Genomic DNA, 20204 nt, shown 5'->3' with positions numbered 1-20204 from the left:
GGACAGGCAGGGAGGATTGTGTTACTCTATTCTGGGAGTTTACAACATGTTAGGTGTGATAAATTTTAATGTAGAATCTTTTATATTTTCTAATATATTCTAGATGATTACTGCTTCAGAACTCAGAATAATTGTTCATAATTGAAGCAGTCCGTGTCCAAATGTAGCAAACCTGGACAGTATCCAGGCTTGAGCTGACAAGTGGCAAGTAACATTCGCGCCACTCAAGTGCCAGACATTGACCGTCTCCAACAAGAGAGAATCTAGCCATTGCCCCTTGACATTCAATGGCATTATCATCACTGAATCCCCCGCTTTCAACATCCTGGGGGATATCATTGACCAGCAACTGAACTAGACTAACCATGTAGATACTGTGGCTACAAGAGCAGGTCAGAAGCTAGGAATCCTGCGGTGAGTAACTCACCATCTGACTCCCCAAATCCTGTCCACCAGTCAGGAATGTGATGGAATACTCTCCACTTGCCTGGGTGAGTGCAACTCCAACAACATTCGGAAACTTGACACCTTCTAGGACAAAGCAGCCCGCATGATTGGTAATCCCATCCACATGCATTCACTCCCCTCACCACTGATGCAAAGTGGCAGTAGTGTGTACCATCTACAAGATGCACTGCAGGAACTCAGCGAGCCTCCTTAGGTGGCATCTTCCAAACCCCCATGTCCACTACCCGCTAGAAGTACAAGGGCAGCAGACACATGGGAACACCACCACCTGGAAGTTCCCCTCCAAGTCACTCACCATCTTGACTTGGAAATATATCGCTGTTCCTTCACTGTCGCTGGATCAAAATCCTGGAGCTCCCCAACAGTTCTGTGGGTGTACCTACACCAGGTGGACTGCAGCGGTTCACAGCCAACTTCTCGAGGGCAGTTAGAGATGGGCAGTAAATGCTGGCCTAGCCATCAATGCACACTCCCATGAATGAATAAAAAAAAATGCAAGTATGATGTAGACTACAGTGCATGTAAAATCAGCTACTTCATTATCTCTGAACAGGCATTTTATAAACATATTTCTTAGTTCTTGTACCACCTCCCCCCACATCCCTTTTAAAGATTTTAAGGCTCAGCTTGAGGCACGTGTAACTATAATGGTTTCTATTTCGAGCCCACTAGTTTCCTATTTTCAGATTTGTGTCAGCTTAATCAGGAAGTTAAAGCCATAATTGAGCTAGGTAGTATTTTTTCCATTTTTGTGCCCATTATGTCCTTTGAGCAAAAACACTGAGGTGGTATAAATGCTGATTTGTATATGGTCAGTTGGTTCTTGACAATTAATTGCTGGAATGCAGTATTTTTATTTTAAATCATTCATCCTTTCACTATTAGGATGAAAATGATGACGATGACGACTGGAATCCATGCAAAGCTGCTGGTGTTTGTCTCATGCTGCTGGCAACTTGCTGTGAGGATGACATTGTTCCACACATACTTCCATTTATCAAGGAGCATATCAAAAATCCGGACTGGAGGTACAGAGATGCAGCAGTGATGGCGTTTGGCTCTATTCTAGAAGGACCAGAACCCAATCAACTAAAACCACTAGTGATACAGGTAAAAATATACCCTTACTGCAATTTACATCTTCAGTTATTGCTGCTGAAGCTGGGAGACGGTGTGTCCCAAATGCTCACCTCTAAGTTATCAGATAGTAGTGGTTTATAGATAATAAATGATGCTTTGATCTTGAGTGTAGACTATGCCAGGGTGTGGGTGTGGCTTGGGCAGAGATGAGAAATGGTAAAGGCAGGAAATCACTTGTCGGAGTCGTGTACAGGCCCCCTAATAGTAACCATATGGTAGGGTGGAGCATGAAGAAATAATGGGAGCTTGTCAGAAAGGCACGGTGGTAACCGTGAGAGATTTTAATGTACATACAGACTGGAAAAGTCAGATGGGCAAAGGTAGCCTAGATGAGTTCATTGAATGTTTCTGGGATAGTTTCTTAGAACAGCATGTTCTGGAGCCAACTAGAGAGCAGACTATACTAGACCTGATATTGTGCAACGAGATGGGATTAATTCATAGCTTTATAGTTAAGGTGCCACTAGGTAGCTATAACCATAATAAGCTTGAATTTTGCATTCAGTTTGAGGGAGCGAGAAATAGGTCCGAGACTGTTTTTAAACTTAAATAGGGGCAAATACGAGGGCATGAAAGCAAAGCTGGCTAAAGTGAATTGGCAAATTAGGTTAAGGGATAGGTTGATAGAGATGCAGTGGCAAACATTTAAGGGGATATTTCAGAATATACAGAATAGATAAATGCTAACGTGTAAGAATGTCTATGGGATAGACATAGCATCCGTGGTTAACTAAAAAGGTTAGATAGCATTAGACTTAAAGAAGAGGTATATAATTGTACAAAGATAGGTGTAAGGTCAGAAGATTGAACAATATAAGGAACAACAAAGGATGACTAAAAGATCGCTAAGGAAGAAAAAATTAGAGTACAAGAGAAAGCTAGCCAGATATATAAAAGATAGGAAGAGTTTCTATAAAGTTAACAAAGTGAGCGTTGGTCCTATAGAAAGAGAGCCTGGAGAATTGACACAGAAATGGCAGGTGAATTGAGCAGGTTATTTGCATCAGTCTTCATTATAAGGATACAAATAACATCCCAGAAGCAGCTATAAATCAGGAAATGGAAGGGAGGGAGGAACTCTGGCAAGATAACAATCATCAAGAAGTGGTACTGAGTAAATTGGAGCTGCAGGCTGACCAAGTGCTTGGGTCCTGATTGACTTCATCCTAGGCTCTTAAAAGAAGTGGCTTCTGAGATATTGATACATTGCCGAAACTCACTAGATTGTGGGAAGGTCCCATTAGATTGGAAGATAGCAAATGTAACTCCATTATTCAAAAGGGAGGAAGACAAAGTGGGAAACTACATGCCAATTAACTTAACATCTGTCATAAGGAAAATGTTAGAAGCTATTATTAAAGAAGCTATAGCAGGGCACTTGGATAAATTCAAAGTAATCAGGAAGAGTCAACATGGATTTGTGCAAGGGAAGTCATGTTTAACCAGCTTATTGGAGTTCCTTGAATAAAGGGGAACCGGTGGATGTACTGTACTTAGATTTCCAGAAGACACTTTATAAAGTGCCATATCAAAGGTATTTGTGGAAGATAAAAGCTCATGATATGGGGTAACATGTTGGCATGGACAGAAGATTGGCTGCCTAACAGTAGGCATAAGTGGGTCTTTTTCAGGTTGGCAAGGTGTAGTGAATGGTGTGTCACAGGGATCAGCGCTGGGACATCAACTGTTTACAATTTATATAAATGACTTGGATGGATGGGATGGTTGCCAAACCTGATGATGACACAAAGATAGGTAGGAGAGTAATTTGTGAAGAGGACACAAGGAGGCTTCAGAAAGATATAGATAGGTTAAGTGAGTGGGCAAACATCTAGCAAATGGAGTATAATGTAGGAAAATGTGAAATTGTCTATTTTGGCAGGAAGAATAAAAGAAGCATATTATCTAAATGGTGAGAGATTGCAGAGCTCTGAGATTCAGAGGGCTCTGTGTGTCTTAGTGCATGAATCACAAAAGGATAGTATGCAGGTACAGCAAGTAATTAGGAAAGCTAATAGAATGTTATCATTTATTGAGAGGAATTGAATGCAAAAGTAGAGAGGTTATGCTTCAGTTATACAGAGCACTAGTGAGACCACACCTGGAGTACTGTGTACAGTGTTGGCCACCTTATTTAAGGAAGGATGTAAATGCATTGGAAGCAGTTCAGAGAAGGTTTACCAGACTAACACCTGGAATGGGCGGGTTGTCTTATGAGGAATGGTTGGGCGATCTAAGCTTGTATACGCTTGAGTTTAGAAGTGTAAGAGGCAACTTGAAAAAACAAGATCCTGAGGGGAATTGACAGGGTGGATGTGGAGAGGATATTTCCTCTTGTGGAAGAATTTAGAACTAGGGGTCACTTTAAAATTAAGGGGTCACCCGTTTAAAACGGAGATGAATGGAAATTTTTTTCTGAGGGTCATGAGTCTTTGGAACACTCTTCTTGAAAAGGCAGTAGAAGCAGAGTCTTTGAATATTTTTAAGACAGGTGGATAGATTCTTGTAAGCAAGGGGTGATAGGTTATCGGGGGTAGGCGAGATGCAGATTTGAGTTTGCTATATGATCAGCTATGTTATTAAATGGTAGAGCATGCTCGATTGGGCTGAATGGCCTACTCCTCCTTGTCCGAATGCAAATACTCCTGATTGTTCTAAATTACGTTCAAGTCATTCTACTCTAAGCACCTTTGGCTGAATGTTTGTGTATAGGGGTAATGTGTTGAAGGGTTTAATGGATTGAACAGTGACTAAGTAAATTTAGTTATGCTTTATCAGATAGCTAACATGGGCATTTTGCTGGAGCATGAGCACCTTAGTGGTGGGATGTAGTTTGATGGCCTGTGATTTCGTAATGCTGAATTCCTACTTTCAATTGCATGCCTGGAAGCTGCCTTGCTAAAACGGTAATGTTGATTTGAAGAAAAAAAATGGTTTTTTTATGATTAATCAGTTTTTGTTCTAAGCTTGCTTCGATTTTATTGCTTGGCTGCCAGTTTTTCTCGTCTTTGGTCAGTGGGTGTGGCTTCAGTGGGTGATATGGAATTTTCCCTGCATCATGGATTGCTGATGTTTGTGAGGATCTGCTTCGCCAAGTAAATTGCTCAGATTTGAATTTTGGTGATGGGGAGGAGTCATCCTTGAGACAATACTGGTGGTAAAATGTGGTTTTGAATCTGTGGGTATTTTTCACACAAACTTTCAAGAATATCTCCAAAAGTGACACAATAGTCTCTCATGTTCACAACAATGATAGATTACTTCAAGACTCCAGTAATTTCAGTCTGTAGGATTAATGTTGTGTAAGTATTTATGGCTATTTTAGCCATGTAAATATTATTGATAGTTGTCACTGTTTGTAAATTCATTTCTAATTGCAGGCTATGCCCACACTGATAGAGCTAATGAAAGATCCTAGTGTTGTGGTTCGGGATACTACAGCCTGGACAGTGGGTCGAATTTGTGAGTTGCTTCCTGAGGCTGCCATCAATGACATGTACTTGACCCCTCTACTGCAATGTCTCATTGAAGGTCTGGGAGCTGAACCTCGAGTGGCTTCTAATGTTTGCTGGGTAAGTCACTTGGGCAGAGAACTACATTGAAATTAACCTCTGCATGATCCTAATCAATACTGATAGGATTTGGAATTTTCATAAGCCTTATAGAAGTGATGGGTTGACAAAATTATTGAATTGTTGACAGAGTCTTGAATAAAGCTTTGATGGCGACCTCCAGTCATTTGTTTGGTGCCTTTGCTGTTGACTGTACAGAGAGACATAGCAAATGTTCTACAAAATGTGAATATAAAGCTACCTTTCACTTCAGTGTTAGAAGGCAAATAAATCTAGTGTCCATTTTGAGTTCATAAATAAGTTAATGGTATAACAATAAACTCTTTGAAGATTTACAAAGACTGGACATTAGGGAGTTTAGGAAGTGATACCTAAATATAGGTTTTATGTAAGGTTTAATCTAAAAGTTATTTTGCCAATGTGGAGCACTTGCAGCTGGGAGCTGTGTAGCTGTCAAGTTTAATTGTAAATTTAAATGTTAACTATTGAGGATTATTAAAACAATTTGCAGATATTTGGCATTTTATGACCCAAAACTCTTAGTAGACATTTGAGAAGGAAAAATATGGCTTGGTTCTTGCATGTATGTTTGATTTCAAAAAAAGTATCTTTGTAACCTAGTTTCCTGTCAGAAAATTGAGTCTGAACCTGCTATAAGACAGCCCAGTGATGCACCACTTGGCATGAAACTCATTCACATATGAAACTATTTCAGATATGTCAAGAGGATCTTGGGGTTCCACATTTGTTCCGAGTCCTGAAACCTCATTGTGTTTTCACTGTTTGTAGTCCAGGTTTCTTCTAGAAAAATACCTGAGGGGGGAAAAGGTTGATGCCAGGACTGGTTCTGTTCTGGTACTCTGTTAACATAGGGTACCAGAACTTCAGTCCTGGGTTATCAATAGGGCATGGTCACTTGGGCAATATATCAGAGAACAGCTAATACCCATAAAATAAACAAGTAGGGGACCAGTACTTAGGGAGAGAGGTGGGAGGGTAGTGTGCAGATAGTATTTGGTGGCCAGATGAGGAACATGAATGACTGAACTGCAGCATTAGTAATTTGTGAGCATCTCTATCTGTGCCTGTAATTCATCATTCTACTGATCTTTTGCTCTTCTCTCTGCTTCTGTTTGTCTTAGCAAAATTAACCAAAACCTGACAATTGTTGCAATTAGACCTTTAGTGTTAATTAATCTTTAAAAGTCTCTAAGTGTAGTCTGACCATTTTCACAGGCATTCTCCAGTTTAGCAGAAGCTGCTTATGAAGCTGCAGATGTGGCAGATGATCAGGAAGAACCTGCAACATATTGTCTGTCGTCATCATTTGAATTGATAGTTCAGAAGCTATTAGAAACTACTGACCGGTAGGAGAAGTACTTTGTGACCTACCTTAATGTATGTTTGTTCTTGCCCATCTAGGCAGTCTGCTAAGTCAAATTTGTAGTTTGCTGCTTGTGGCTGATTTTTAGCACTCACACTTAGATTTAATTACTACAATATAAAATGCATCTGCGCATTTGCCACAAATGTTTGCATCTCATTCTTAATGTAATATAGCTGCTTAAGGTTAGTACCTGGCAGTGGCTTGGTTTGACACTGAAGTAACAATTTTCATTTGTGTGTTTATTGGCAGAACTTATTGTACAACTATGTTATTCTGGCAGTCGTTTTGGATGTTGAATTGTGAGATGTTGATTGTTGCTGTATCTAAAAGTTCTGAAAATGTAGATTTGATAACCTGATTACTAAGTAAAATGTTTTTCTTTAGGCCTGATGGGCACCAGAATAACTTGAGGAGTGCTGCATATGAGGCACTGATGGAGATAGTCAAGAACAGTGCCAAAGATTGTTACCCAGCAGTGCAGAAAACAACTCTGGTTATCATGGAAAGGCTACAGCAAGTATTACAAATGGAGGTATGTGGATTATGCATGCAATGTAACAGAAACATAGTCTGTAATATTTTTCTCTGGTTGTTTTATTTAAAATGGACATTTTGCCTTAAAAATATTATTCTGGAAATATTAAAAGTATTGCATTTGGAGTTTGGTATGAAAGTAGTTTGAAGCTTTTGTCGACTTTTCCTATCAAGGTTGAACAGTCATACTTGTGTCCAGTTTCAGTTCTCTCAAAATGAGTACTGTGGACAGCAAGTATTTTGCCACAATTTAATGACTACAGTCAAAATGCCAATAGGATAACTGACCAAAATCATAAGCTTTTAGTTGTCTAAACTGTCTAAATTTGGTATAATTCTTTCAGGTTTGTTTTGACAGAAGTGCCTCAAAATACTTGCATTTGAGCAACATAATTGAACTGTTGTAGGAATCCACATCCTGATACTGCTGCCATGGATTAATGTAGATAGAAAGTATGCAGAGAGACTTGAAGGAGAAGCAATTAAGTGCAAGATATAGTGGGATTCAGTATTATTTAGCCTATATGCTTAGTAATCTGGTCAGTAGTATCTCCCTTCATCTGAGAATTATTTTCTGTATTTCCTCTATGGCAAATGGGCAGCATAAAGATAACACACAAATGTGATGGAATGGAAAAGACTATCTGGTCCTTATTGTCATGATGCAACTGAGCATTGTGATCCACTCAGTCATCAGTAGCTATCTAATCTGGGAGAGGTAAATATAAACAGAAAAATATCCTAGATCAATTTGGGATATGAAAAATTCCTTAAAGGGGATTTAACTGAGTTCCAGGTGACCACATTGACAATGAGCTATGCAATAGGCTATGTACCTTTTTGTATGCTAGGAGATATTTTAATAAAGCAGTCCTCACTAATCTTGTTTTTTTGTTCCATTCAGTCTCATATTCAAAGTACCTCGGACAGAATTCAATACAATGATCTTCAGTCTCTGCTGTGTGCTACCTTACAGGTAACTAGTTTTTTTTTTTTGCTCCCATATCTTTGTTCTGGTGATATTGGTTGGGTTTGATTTTGTACTGGACTTTGCAAGGCTGCCTGTTAACTGTTATTAGATAACATGTTTTTCATCAAAATATTATCTTGGCCTCTGCAGAGTGGCCCTTAACCGTACATTTTAAATTAGCTTATTTGAGCAGGTGAAGTGCATTTAAAAACTAGAAGTTTTAGGTAGAATATTATCAGTGTCCAAGTGAATTGCAAGGCAAAATAGAAGCAAATTATTGCAGATGCTGGAAATCTGAAATAAAAACAGAATATGCTGGAAAAACTCAACAGGCCTGGCAGCATCTGTGGAGAGAGAAACGGAGCTAATGTTTCAAGTCTGTATGACTCTGAAGAAGAATCATATGGACTTAACATTAACCCTTTTTATTTATCCACAGATGCTGCCAGACCTGCGTTTTTCCAGCATTTTCTGAATTACAAGTTATTTTGAATTAACTTGGATTTGTGTGCAATGTGTTGCTTTCTTATACTTACTTGGAACAGATTGCCTGGTGATGACAAGTTCATGCACCACACAGAAAGATGATGGTGATTATGAATTAATCTGAAGGCTTTATTTTTGTTTTCAAAATGAATTAATATATTTACTTTTTTAAATAAACTTTATTTTTCTGTCTGGTCCTTAGAATGTACTGCGGAAGGTCCAGCACCAGGATGCACTGCAGATTTCAGATGTGGTGATGGCATCACTGCTCAGGATGTTCCAGAGCACTGCTGGCTCCGGAGGTGTGCAGGAAGATGCCCTCATGGCTGTCAGCACTCTAGTTGAAGGTATGTTTCATCATTTTAAAGGAATGAAGTGGAAAAATTGTTTTAATTCTACTAAGGTAATCAGTGTTTATAGGTACTTCGTAATTTGGTGATAGCAATGTCTTTTTTTCCATTTGTATTATATACAATAGATTTACTGCTTACTTAGATTGTTCAAGTTAATTTTGGAAAGAGAAAGGCCAGTTACTCTTGATAGTTCTGTCATTCCATCTGTGTGGCAAATGAATCAGATTAATGGTGATGATTTTGTTCCAATCTAGGAATTGGCATTCAAAACTAACTGGAACCTGGGAGCAGCTTCCCAAATTAAATGCTATCCTTCCTGTACAGAGTTAAATTTGAGTTCATAATTTGGCTGCTGAGCAATTTGGGAACAGTTGTACAGCAGACTTTCAAAGATAAACAGTTTAATCATACAGTGGGCTCAATTTAATTTTATTTTGTATCATGGTGTTTGAAATAGATCATTTTTAGCATTATAGTTGCAGAAATAGAGCCTTGTGCTATAACCTTCAAAAATTGGATCATTTGAACTAAGTTGAACAACTTCGAGTTAATTTTATATCCCAGGAATTGAAAATAGGTCCATTTTATGATTGTTAAATGATGTATGTATTGGAAATTGAATATTGTTCAGTACTTGGCTAATTTGCATCCATGGGAAGACAGCTGGAATGCACCAACCTTTTTTATTGAAGAACTGAATGCAATCTTAATTTTGATGACTATTTTAAGAATTAGTTATTACTAACTGAACTGTAAGTTGTTACTGATTCACTTTGGTAAGAAAGTACTAAACTGTAAAAAATGTGGAAAATTAAAGTATAACAGTAATAAATTGCAGATTATATTCTTGACAGCAACTACTTTGCTTCCCTTTTCCCTGAGTTCAAAGTAGGTGTATAAACGCTTTGTTTTACCTACAGTACTAGGTTCAGAGTTTTTGAAGTACATGGACGCCTTCAAACCATATCTAGGGATTGGACTGAAGAATTATGCAGAATATCAGGTAAGAATCATTTGTCCTTTTTTGTGGGGTTGGGGGGTGGAGAGGAGATGGAGTGTTTGCTAGGCGATAAAATTTACGACCTCATCTCTGGCACAAATAATTGCAGGAGGAATATGGTTTAGATATTTTTTGTCTACCTCCTTTTTTCCCTCCTACGTCTTTGTGTATCTCCCTTTCTATTCAAAATTCCCCCCCACCCCTGGCCTCCCCAATTGCTGAGAAATCCCACTTGTCTTTACCTGGTCCTGTCTTTGATTTTTAAACTAAACTTACATTTATGTAGTGTATTTTACACCCTTGGAATGCTTCATGGGATGTGAATTAGTTTTGAAGTACAGTTTGTTTCTGTAGGAAAATGAGAGTTTGCCATCTGTGTTTAACCTCATCTTTTGGTACATTTCACTCCCAAGTATCAACCCTTCATCCTTTGGCTTCATTCCCAACTGATGGAAGAAGCAAAAAAAAAAATACAAACTGGAGTCAGTTTAGAAGTCCCTTGTAGAAATTATTCTGCTGCTTCATGGATGATCAGGCAAGGGCCAGCAAGGTTCCATGCAACAAATTAAGATAAATAACTAGTTGAATCATTTTTGGTGCTGTTAGTTGAGGGCTGAATGTTGGATGCAAAATTGGAAAAATGTCCTCCAAGTAAGTCCGGGTAGTATCATGGATCATATACCCAATGCACAGACAGAGGAGATCTCTGACATTGTGGCACTATCTATCTGTCATTAAGTTGTTCATTTTGAAGTTCAACCTGGCCCACAAAAGTGTGTTTTTATCTAAGCTAAAGGTTCTATATAAATGTAAATTGATGATTTGGTTCATATACCTAGTGTGCTATCAAGTTCTTCTGGTTTGGCTAACTTGGTTTAACTAACCAGAGACCCTGGTAACCTGCAGTACTTTTAAGAACATTTTCAATAGCATACCAATTAAGTTGTGATGGCGTAGCCTTCAGATTGCTCTGAGATCAGTTCGTGGGAAGCCTGCATCTCTTCCTGGACAAAAAACAAAGTCCTCAGTAATAGCTGCTCACTTAACTTTTGTTTGTCTGGGTGAAACTATGCGAATACATATTTTTTAAAAAACATTGTTTAAACAGGGTTTATGTAGAATCATAGTTATGCGGCACAGAAACAGGCCCTTTTGCCCATCGTGTCCATGCTGGCCATCAAGCACCTATCCCATTTAAATCGGAAATTAGTAGCTTTAGTATCTATTTCACATTGTGCGTGCTTTAACCGCACACGAATTGTGTAGGATGTGAAATGCATGGGAATTGGGAAGATGTTATAGATGGAGATTAGATTGTCACCTGACACTATTTGGGATCAGAGCATATGGTATTGGTGCTTATAGTCTATAGGGGAAACTGGCAGGAGTGAAATTCCATGCCTGCAGTCTCATAGAGCAGTGCAATCATTGACTAGTGAGGATTAACTTCACTTGTGCAGTGTAAAGGATATTTCCTGAGACCAACTATTGTTATTGAATAGAACCTGGTTTGCCAAAGTTGAATGACTTCATGTTCTAAAACTCTAATGTTGTTGAAGGTTTGTCTTGCGGCAGTAGGTCTAGTGGGTGACCTGTGCAGAGCACTGCAGTCTAATATGCTACCTTTCTGTGACGAAATGATGCAACTCTTGCTGGAGAATCTGGGGGTGAGTTTGTGCCCATGATACCAAACTTAATTTTGTGATTGTCTTCTAGAGAGCTTCCTGTCTACATTTACACCATTTCAACTTAATTCTAACGTTTCAGTTCCTTAGAAAATAGTAATCCGTAAACAATTTGCTTTATAGATTAAAGTTTTTCCTGAAGCACATTAATGTAGTGTATTTTCTAAATTTAGGGTATTCTTTTAAAAGTGGTAGAATTTGGCTATTATTTCCACTTGCAACAATGGACAAAATGTCTCTCTTTCCAGAATGAAAATGTCCACCGATCTGTTAAGCCACAGATTCTGTCTGTGTTTGGGGATATTGCCCTTGCTATTGCAGGAGAATTTAAGAAGTATCTCGATATTGTCCTGGATACCCTTCAGCAGGCTTCACAGGCCCAAGTAGACAAAGTAAGTACAGCACAAGCATTTAAACCCTTCTGCTTCAAATTTAGACACTTGCCTTTTGGTGGAAACAAATGGAATTTCATCTAACAAACCTCTAACTTGGTAACATTTTGTTAAACTAACTTAGAACTTTCCCGTTTTAATATAATTATATTTTAGCAAACATATAACCCAAGACTGAGATGAGGAGAATTTGTTTCTCTCGGAGGGTCATTGGTCTGTGGAATTCTGTTCCCCAGGGAGCAATGGAGACAGGGTTATTGAATATTTTTAAAGTTGAGTTAGATACTTTATTGCCAAGGGAGTCAAAGGGTATAAGGGTAAATAGTGGCCACAATCAGATCAGCCATGATCTTATCAAGTGGCAGAGCAGGCTCACGGGGGCAAATGGCATACTCATCCCAATTTGTATGTAAATTCTGCTAAACAAAAATAGTAGCTTTAAGCAAGGTTTTTAATTTGAAAATACTTGCTTTGTTTTTTGCATGCATTTTTTTTTTGTCCCATGATTTATTAAGATTTTGTGTAATACATTTAGCACGTACCTGAACTGCTGCCCCTTGGTGTGGGTTTACACTCTGGTCAGCTGTGCTAAGATTCTGATTCATTTTTAGACAGATTATGATATGGTGGATTACCTGAACGAACTAAGAGAAGGTTGTCTGGAGGCATATACTGGCATTATTCAGGGCCTGAAGGGTGACCAAGAGAATGTACATCGTAAGTTCAATTACACAGAATGAAAACACAACGTAACCTGTAAAGTTTAAAAATTGTTAGTTTTAAATATTTTCAAATTTCCTTCTGCAGCTGATGTGATGTTGGTGCAACCAAGAGTAGAATTCATTCTCTCCTTTATCGATCACATTGCACGAGATGAAGATCATACAGATGGGGTAGTAGCCTGTGCAGCTGGACTGATAGGGTAAGCATGCTTGGGATAAGAGGAAACTGACTAATCTAGTTACAGCTATTAATGAGAGGTTGTTCACATTTGCAACTTATGTAGTTTGCTGTTCGTTCTCAACATGCTTTCCAGGAGAGTAACTACCTGGTCCTATTCATACATTCTTTCTGAAATTATATATTCTGAATGCCCAAATCACTTTTCATTTGTAGTCTGTTATTAATGATACGTATATCAACTTGGGATTTTTTGAAGAGATTCAAAAAGTGCATGTTTGGAGGAGGGGAATGGTTTCATTTAAGTAAAAATCCTTTATTCCATAACTTTTGGGGATTTTTGCGTTTTCTTCCAGAGATTTGTGTACAGCTTTTGGGAAGGACGTACTGAAATTAGTTGAAGCCAGGCCTATGATTCATGAATTATTGACTGAAGGAAGACGATCAAAAACAAACAAAACTAAAACTTTGGCTACATGGGCTACTAAAGAGCTTCGAAAACTGAAAAATCAAGCTTGGTAAGACACCTATTGTCTAGTATGGTTAGTACATCGGCTAATTTCAGTTGCTCTGTTCCTGTTTTTTTTTTAATAGTAGAAACTGCTATTGAAATGCATTTTGCTTTATTTTAAAGTTTTTATTATAAGTTACTTCAAAAGTGGTCAATTTTTAAATTGCTATAAAGAGTTTCCTGTACTTTTTAGAAGTTACTATTTAAAATAAAAAACATTCTCTCAAGTATGATGCCACATTGGTTGAGAAAAATGAACAAAATGATAAACCAGTGAAACTCCTTTTAGAATTTGGAATCAGGAAAGACTAAATGAAGTAAGGAGCTTCATATGATGAGAAATTAGGAAGAAAATGCGTTAGAGCAGGAGACCACATTTTGAGATTTTTTTTTCCTTCCCTGCATCTCCATTGTATTGAAAAGTAAGGTGTCACACTTGGAACTCAATACGTATTAAGAATAAAGTAATCACAGATTGTAATGAGAAGGGAAAAGAATGAACCATCATATTAGCTGTTTTTGCATACCCCCTTGGGTACTCCCTTGATAGTGGAGCAGTGTGGGACAGACTTCAACTTTGTAGGAGTTTAGATTATTGAGAAGTGGAAAGCAAGTTCCTGGAGGGTGATTTATCAGTGAAGGTGATGTAGAGGCTTAATGAGGTCAGGTGATGAAGCCAGAAATGTTAAGTGAGGGACAAATGGTGGAATTCTGAAATGCTTTAGTTAAGCTTGAGGAAATTAACATTTTGAAGAATGGAAAGAACCTTTTCATTGGCCCATTGAAAGATGGAGCATCAAAGTATAATTCTGCTATTGGGCTGCAAGGGCTGGAAGTTGCATTCTGATGACATTGGAGTTAGCAAAAAATATTGATGGCATTGGATGACTGGATATTTGAAGATAGATCAACCAAAGTAGGGAGTAAAAACCCATAAGGTCATAATAATAGCTTTTGAACATGCTATCAGAATTTAGAGATGTTCAGGACTATGACAGTGGATTCACTGGGATTTTTCTTAGAGCAGATCGAGGGGTATAAAATGTGCCATACAATTACTAATGGAATAGTTGTACAAATAAACTGTACTGATGATGGATTGCACTAAAACTTATCAGTGAGAGAGTTAATAGCTTCCACAACTTTAGAAGCTAATGCTGTAGGAGTTCTGATTTGAAGGTATGTGGGTTTGAAATTAATTCAAAAAAATGAAGAATGAATTGACTGGAAGTAGGTTAGATTGCAGTGGGGCAGAGCAAGCTCAGAGGATCAGACATCTTTTCAGGGATTGAACAGAATGTTGGTCAGAGTCAATCTTCCCTTCTCTAAAAGAGCCAGCAATTGCCTGGCTGTGTCTGGCAAACATTAGATTGGCATTGGATTATTGAGTAGCTGTTTTAATTTTCTTTTAAAAAAGAAAATGCAGGTGATCAAATTTGTTCCAAGTAGGAATTAATTTGAACTAATGGCACAGCTAAACTATAGGACCCCTGAGTTTTGACAGCTGTACTGGAGGATTTTCAACCAGTATCTTTTGTTGCAGATTTCTTACAGCATTGGGATAAGGAAGACACCTGAGGCCCCACTGGAATTCTCAAATCTTTGGAACAGAAGTGAGGAGTGTGCAAGGATGTTGAATGTTTGAGAATGTGAGAATGAGTGAGTGAGGTTTGCATCACACCACCTGATCCAGCAGTATCTTGGACTGAACGCGGAAACAAAAGAGGCCAACATAACCTGCAACAAGAACGAGAAGAAATTCCCTTCTGTCAAACAGCGGGAGTGTTTTAGAAAATAAATTCAAAAGGATTATGAACATTGCTGCTGGGAGGAAAATTGGATCCTCAGCCTGGCTGATGTAATCGTACTATGTGGAAATTCCTGCATGAATAATGAGGTTGAGGTTCTTGGTCAGGGATGAGTGTGTGTGAGTGAGAAGGCATACACTTTCTCTACTTCAGATACATTACAATTTACTTAAATGGTTAGCATTTGCATTAAAGAGTTGAATCTACTGAAGCAGCACAAAGAATTAAATGAGAGTTGCTCTTATTGGGAAACACTGATGAATGTTCAGAGCTTCCTTGTGCGAAGCTTTAGTTAGTCTTCAGCCTAGTTTAAGGAGATGGTATCCCCTTTTTAAATAGCTTGCATTGGCTGTATTTTAAACCATTGAATCAGATCAAGCAACATGCCATTTAACCTATTCCAACTATTTTTGAAAATATCCATATAGTTTCTCTAAAATGCAACAAATTTTGTATAGACCTTTAATGAAAGGTGGCCTATTTTTAGCAGTGTTACTGCCATTTGCTTTGAAAAATAACGATGCGTTGTGTTTTACAAGAACGCTGGGATAGATAGATAAATGGTGTGTTTAGGTGTTTTTTCCATACCTCTAAATTCAGCGCATGTAGGCTAACAAAGGGATCGTGGTCAAGCAAATGTGGTGGCCAGTGGCATAAATGTTCAGGAATGACCTTAAAATAGTGTTACATGGTCAAGGTGGCAACTATATCCCCACTGTTGTATCTTGCCACCATTGTCACACCACCTTTTTTGCCTACCAGGTATTTTTGAATCGATGGCCATTTGGCCATAGTTGGCTGAGGGCTTGTCGCTTTTTCTTCACATCATGAAGGATACTATCTCTTTAAAAGAAAAAAGAAGCCTTTCTTCCCCTGTAAAGAGAAATAAAACTGTGAAAAGTGTATATGATGCAGAGGGATTTGAAAAGGTTCAAGAAATCAAAATGGAAATGCATCATGCCCTAATCTGCCGGATAGCACTTTGGAACCCCTTTCCCCTCCACAATTTGTACTGTAGCAGCTGAAACAACGTAGAGTGCCAAAGATTTATTAATTGTATTCAGGTCATGCTTTGGATTTCTAAAGAGTTTGGAGGAAAAAAAAAATCAAATTTCATATTGAAAGTAGGCATATAGAATGCCACTCAAACTGCTTGGTGATCTATCTTTGCTTTTATTTGATTAGGAAAATAAAGAAAAATTGTGGTATTGATGTCTCGCTGCTCTTGGTATCAAACGTTAACTAAACCGGAGACACTTGTAAAACAAAAGTGGCATATTTTTCCAACAAAGTCTGAATTTTAAAAGTGTCAAAACATTCCCCAGCACAACTTATACTTAGTCTTACATTATGTGATTGCTGAAATAACTATACTTCCACACAATAATGTAACAACTGTATACAGGGTATTGGATATGTGCCTTAGTGTCAGAAGGTGAATACAGTTTGGTGTAGTTCATGCCACCTCACTGTAGGCTGAGTAGAGGCACCATGTATTTACACTGGCAAAAGGGTGTTTTATCCAGTTAATAATTGCGTACTGGGAAAGGTCTGGGCCTTTTCATGCCTTTATTTTGTACTTCGGAGATCGTACTGATGGGGAATTCTGATCATTCCTCAGTGCTACCTGTTGCTGTCCTGTGGGCTTTCAGCTGTAGAAAACAGGATAATAAAGTACACTGAGAAATAGCAAGTATTGTTTGTGTCTTTCTTAATTCTGTTTAAAGTAGCTTTTCTTGCGTCACTGTTGGTTGCTGCTACCAGAACAATGAACAAGACGTTTTTATATATTTTTAAAGTAGAAGGTAAATGAGAGAATCCAGCCATCGCCCCTTGATGTTCATTGGCATTACCATCACTGAATCCCCCACTATCAACACCCTGGGGGTTACCATTGACCAGAAACTGAACTGAACTAGCCACATAAATATTGTGGCTACAAGAGCAGCTCAGAGGCTAGGAATTCTGTGATGAGTAACTCACCTCCTAACTCCCCAAAGCCTGTCCTCCATCTATAAGGCACAAGTCAAGAGTGTGGATGGATTGCGGGATGAGCGCAGCTCCCAAGACACTGAAGAAGCTGGACACTGTCTGGGACAAAGCCGCTTGATTGGCACCACATCCACAAACATTCACTCCCTCCACCACCAACACAGTGGCAGCAGTGTGTACCATCTACAAGATGCACTGCAGGAATTCACCAAGGCTCCTTAGCACCTTCCAAACCCACTACCACTTAGAAGGACAAAAGCAGCAGATAGCTGGGAACACCGCCACCTGGAAATTCCCCTCCAAGTCACTCACCATCCTGACTTGGAAATACACTGCCGTTCCTTCACTGTCATTGGGTCAAAATCCTGGAACTACCTCCCTAACAGCACTGTGGGGTACACCACATGGACTGCAGTGGTTCAAGAAGGCACCACTTTCTCAAGGGATTTAGAGATGAGCGATAAATGCTGCCCCAGCCAGCAAAGCCCACATTCCATGAATGAATTTTAAAAAAAATATTTGTTGGATTATATTGCATCCTTCATGGAATCTTTAGACTTTACTTAGCAGCCCACTGGAAAATCAGGATATTAACACTGGTTTTTCATGCAATGCTTATGTTAAACATAAATCAATTTCACCAGCACTAGACTAAATTTGTAACTATAGTGACTAGTTATCAAACAAAATTGCAGCAACCCAGCTGAATGCACCTTCAAATTAGCCCATCATCTGTGGGGCACTAATGTGCTTCAACATTAATATGGATCCTGAGAGCATGTCATTGTAAATCTTCATAACTTGAATCAGATACCTATCTACAAGTACTGCTGATGACTGCCAACAGTTGCCCAGAAATTGCTCTTCTAAGGAATGTAACATCTTAGGCAGCTCCTTCAGATCAAGGATGACTTGCTTCCACTCCCATTCGATGGATTCAGAGATGGCTGATACGGCCAATGTGCAATCTATGACTGCCACGTGCAGGGCAAGTGGTGCTTGAAGGGTTGGGTAGATCAGTTGTTTGGAGGTTTGTGCATTTCCTCCAATGCCTTAACTTCTTCCCTGCACATTCCTGATGAAATCTTTAAATATGTTTGGTGCCTTCCCCATTTTGGTCAGTCACAAGCCAGGGTCTCCCGTGAATCTGCATATATGTTTGACCTCTTCAGGGATGCTTTGAGGACATCCCTGAAGTGGATGTAGCATAATTTGCCACGAGTTGAAGAGATGAGGAAGATGTCCACAGCTGAAACCTCTACTTGGTGATGAATGTGGCATACTTGGATATCTAGAACTTTTGGACAGTAAGCTGACTGTGTAGATCCTTTTGTTGCCACTTAACAGTCACCTGTGGAGAAAACTTAAGACTGGAGTGGAAGGTGATATCTGGTTGGGGGGGAAGGTACATCACCAGGATCAGTGCCTGGAGAAATGAAACAGCTGCAGAAGTGTGTACGGCCAGGTGGATAACTTCCTTCAAAGCTTTTGCTGCTGCTATTGGACAATGGCAAAGATCAACTCCTTTTGTGTTGTGGAGTCTTCACATATACATGTCCTGCTCCCATTGTGGCGTACCCGTACAATATATGTAATACCTGCTTTTAAAGGGAACTTTCTTTTAGTGCCTGATCACTTCTTTGGGCAGCCCAAAGTGTTTAAACTGCTGAATTACTTTGGAAGTGCTGATATTTGCATAGATAAATGATGTAACCATTTGTGCTATCAAATATCTGACAAAAGGTAGCATTTATGTAGTGATTTTGGTTGAGAAAAATTGTACTTCACATGCATAATCATACAGAAAGGGGTTATGCTGACTGGCATCAGAGCAAAAGGAAGGGTGACCAAAAGCATATGTGGTCCTGGGAGCAGAGGGTGGAATTATTAAGTGTAAGAGCATTAAGGATGGGTTGAATGAACAAGTGGCCAGCGTAAAGGGGTATGCAAAATTTTGGTAGTAGTTTTAAGGATGAAGGAGATGGAGGGGGCTGAGACCATGAAGTATTAAAATGACAATTAGATTGGAAACATGGGGACTAGGAGCCAATGCAGGTCAGCAACAATTCGTGAGTGGGACTTAGTGCACCATACGATATGGGGAGCAGAGATTTGGATGAACCATCATATGTGCTGTTTGAGAAAGGAATGTTGGCCCAATTAAACCAAACTATTAAAACGGGACTTCTGTTTAATTCATCCAAAGGATAGCATCCTTGACAGCAGCACTGCTTTGGTCAACCCATGTTCTATGCTCAAGTCCAGGGGTGCTGTTTCAATCCATGCTATTTCTGATTCAGAAAACAATGCTACCAATTGAACTAAGAAATACTAAGGAATGTTTTTTACTTTGCTTTGGATGGACAGTTGATTGCAAGTTTTAACAATTTAATGGCAATGTAATCATAACTTCCCTCTTCAACGGTTCTTAACCTGCCAGCCTATGTCCACCCACCTTTATCTTTTCAAATCTTTGAATGTGTTGTTACCTCCCAAATCAAACCCTGTCTTTCTGACAATTCTATGTTTTGGATATCCCCAATCAGCTTTCTTCTTGTGATGTAGCACTGAAACAGCCCTAACCAAAGACCTCCCCTAACTTTGATCGTGGTGCACAACGACCGCAGCCTCTGAAGCTGCCCTCAATTGTAATCCTGCCCCTAAATTGGATCTACTCTTATCTATCCAGTTTCTTTGTTCCTTCATGAGATGTGGGCGGTGTTGGCAAGGCAATTTGTTGCCCATCCCTAATTGTTCTTGAAATGAGTGGCTTGTTCGGCCATTCAGAGGGCAGTTAAGAGTCAGTCAGGTTGCTGTAGGTCTGGTGTCACACGTAGACCAGACCAGGTAAGGACGGCAGACTTCCTTGTCTAAATTGTTGTTGCTTTCCTACGTTACAACACCTTTAAAAATGAAGCACAAAGCAAAATACTGTGGATGCAGGAAATCTGAAATTTAAAAACAAAAAGTGCCGGAAGCACTCAGCAGGTCAGTCAGCATCAGTGG

General features: G+C 39.1%; 1 protein-coding gene across 1 annotated transcript in view; it reads left to right on the top strand.

The window, feature by feature from the left end:
- kpnb1 (karyopherin (importin) beta 1) overlaps positions 1 to 16895 on the top strand; it is a 44369-nt gene extending 27474 nt beyond the window's left edge. Inside the window, exons 10-22 of the mRNA XM_041173489.1 lie at positions 1354 to 1578; positions 4989 to 5180; positions 6417 to 6547; positions 6952 to 7099; positions 8006 to 8077; positions 8760 to 8904; positions 9831 to 9913; positions 11470 to 11577; positions 11844 to 11987; positions 12599 to 12704; positions 12795 to 12909; positions 13244 to 13405; positions 14942 to 16895. Of these exons, the coding sequence (XP_041029423.1) occupies positions 1354 to 1578; positions 4989 to 5180; positions 6417 to 6547; positions 6952 to 7099; positions 8006 to 8077; positions 8760 to 8904; positions 9831 to 9913; positions 11470 to 11577; positions 11844 to 11987; positions 12599 to 12704; positions 12795 to 12909; positions 13244 to 13405; position 14942 (1632 nt within the window). The 3' untranslated portion in view covers positions 14943 to 16895. The remainder of the gene's footprint in view (positions 1 to 1353; positions 1579 to 4988; positions 5181 to 6416; positions 6548 to 6951; positions 7100 to 8005; positions 8078 to 8759; positions 8905 to 9830; positions 9914 to 11469; positions 11578 to 11843; positions 11988 to 12598; positions 12705 to 12794; positions 12910 to 13243; positions 13406 to 14941) is intronic.
- Positions 16896 to 20204: the final 3309 nt, after the last annotated feature.

This window comes from Carcharodon carcharias, chromosome 23 (genome assembly GCF_017639515.1).
Source record: "Carcharodon carcharias isolate sCarCar2 chromosome 23, sCarCar2.pri, whole genome shotgun sequence".
Classification (NCBI taxonomy): Eukaryota; Metazoa; Chordata; class Chondrichthyes; order Lamniformes; family Lamnidae; genus Carcharodon; species Carcharodon carcharias.
The sequence above is the reverse complement of the archived record's forward strand: the minus strand, read 5'-3'. Positions and strand labels throughout refer to the sequence as shown.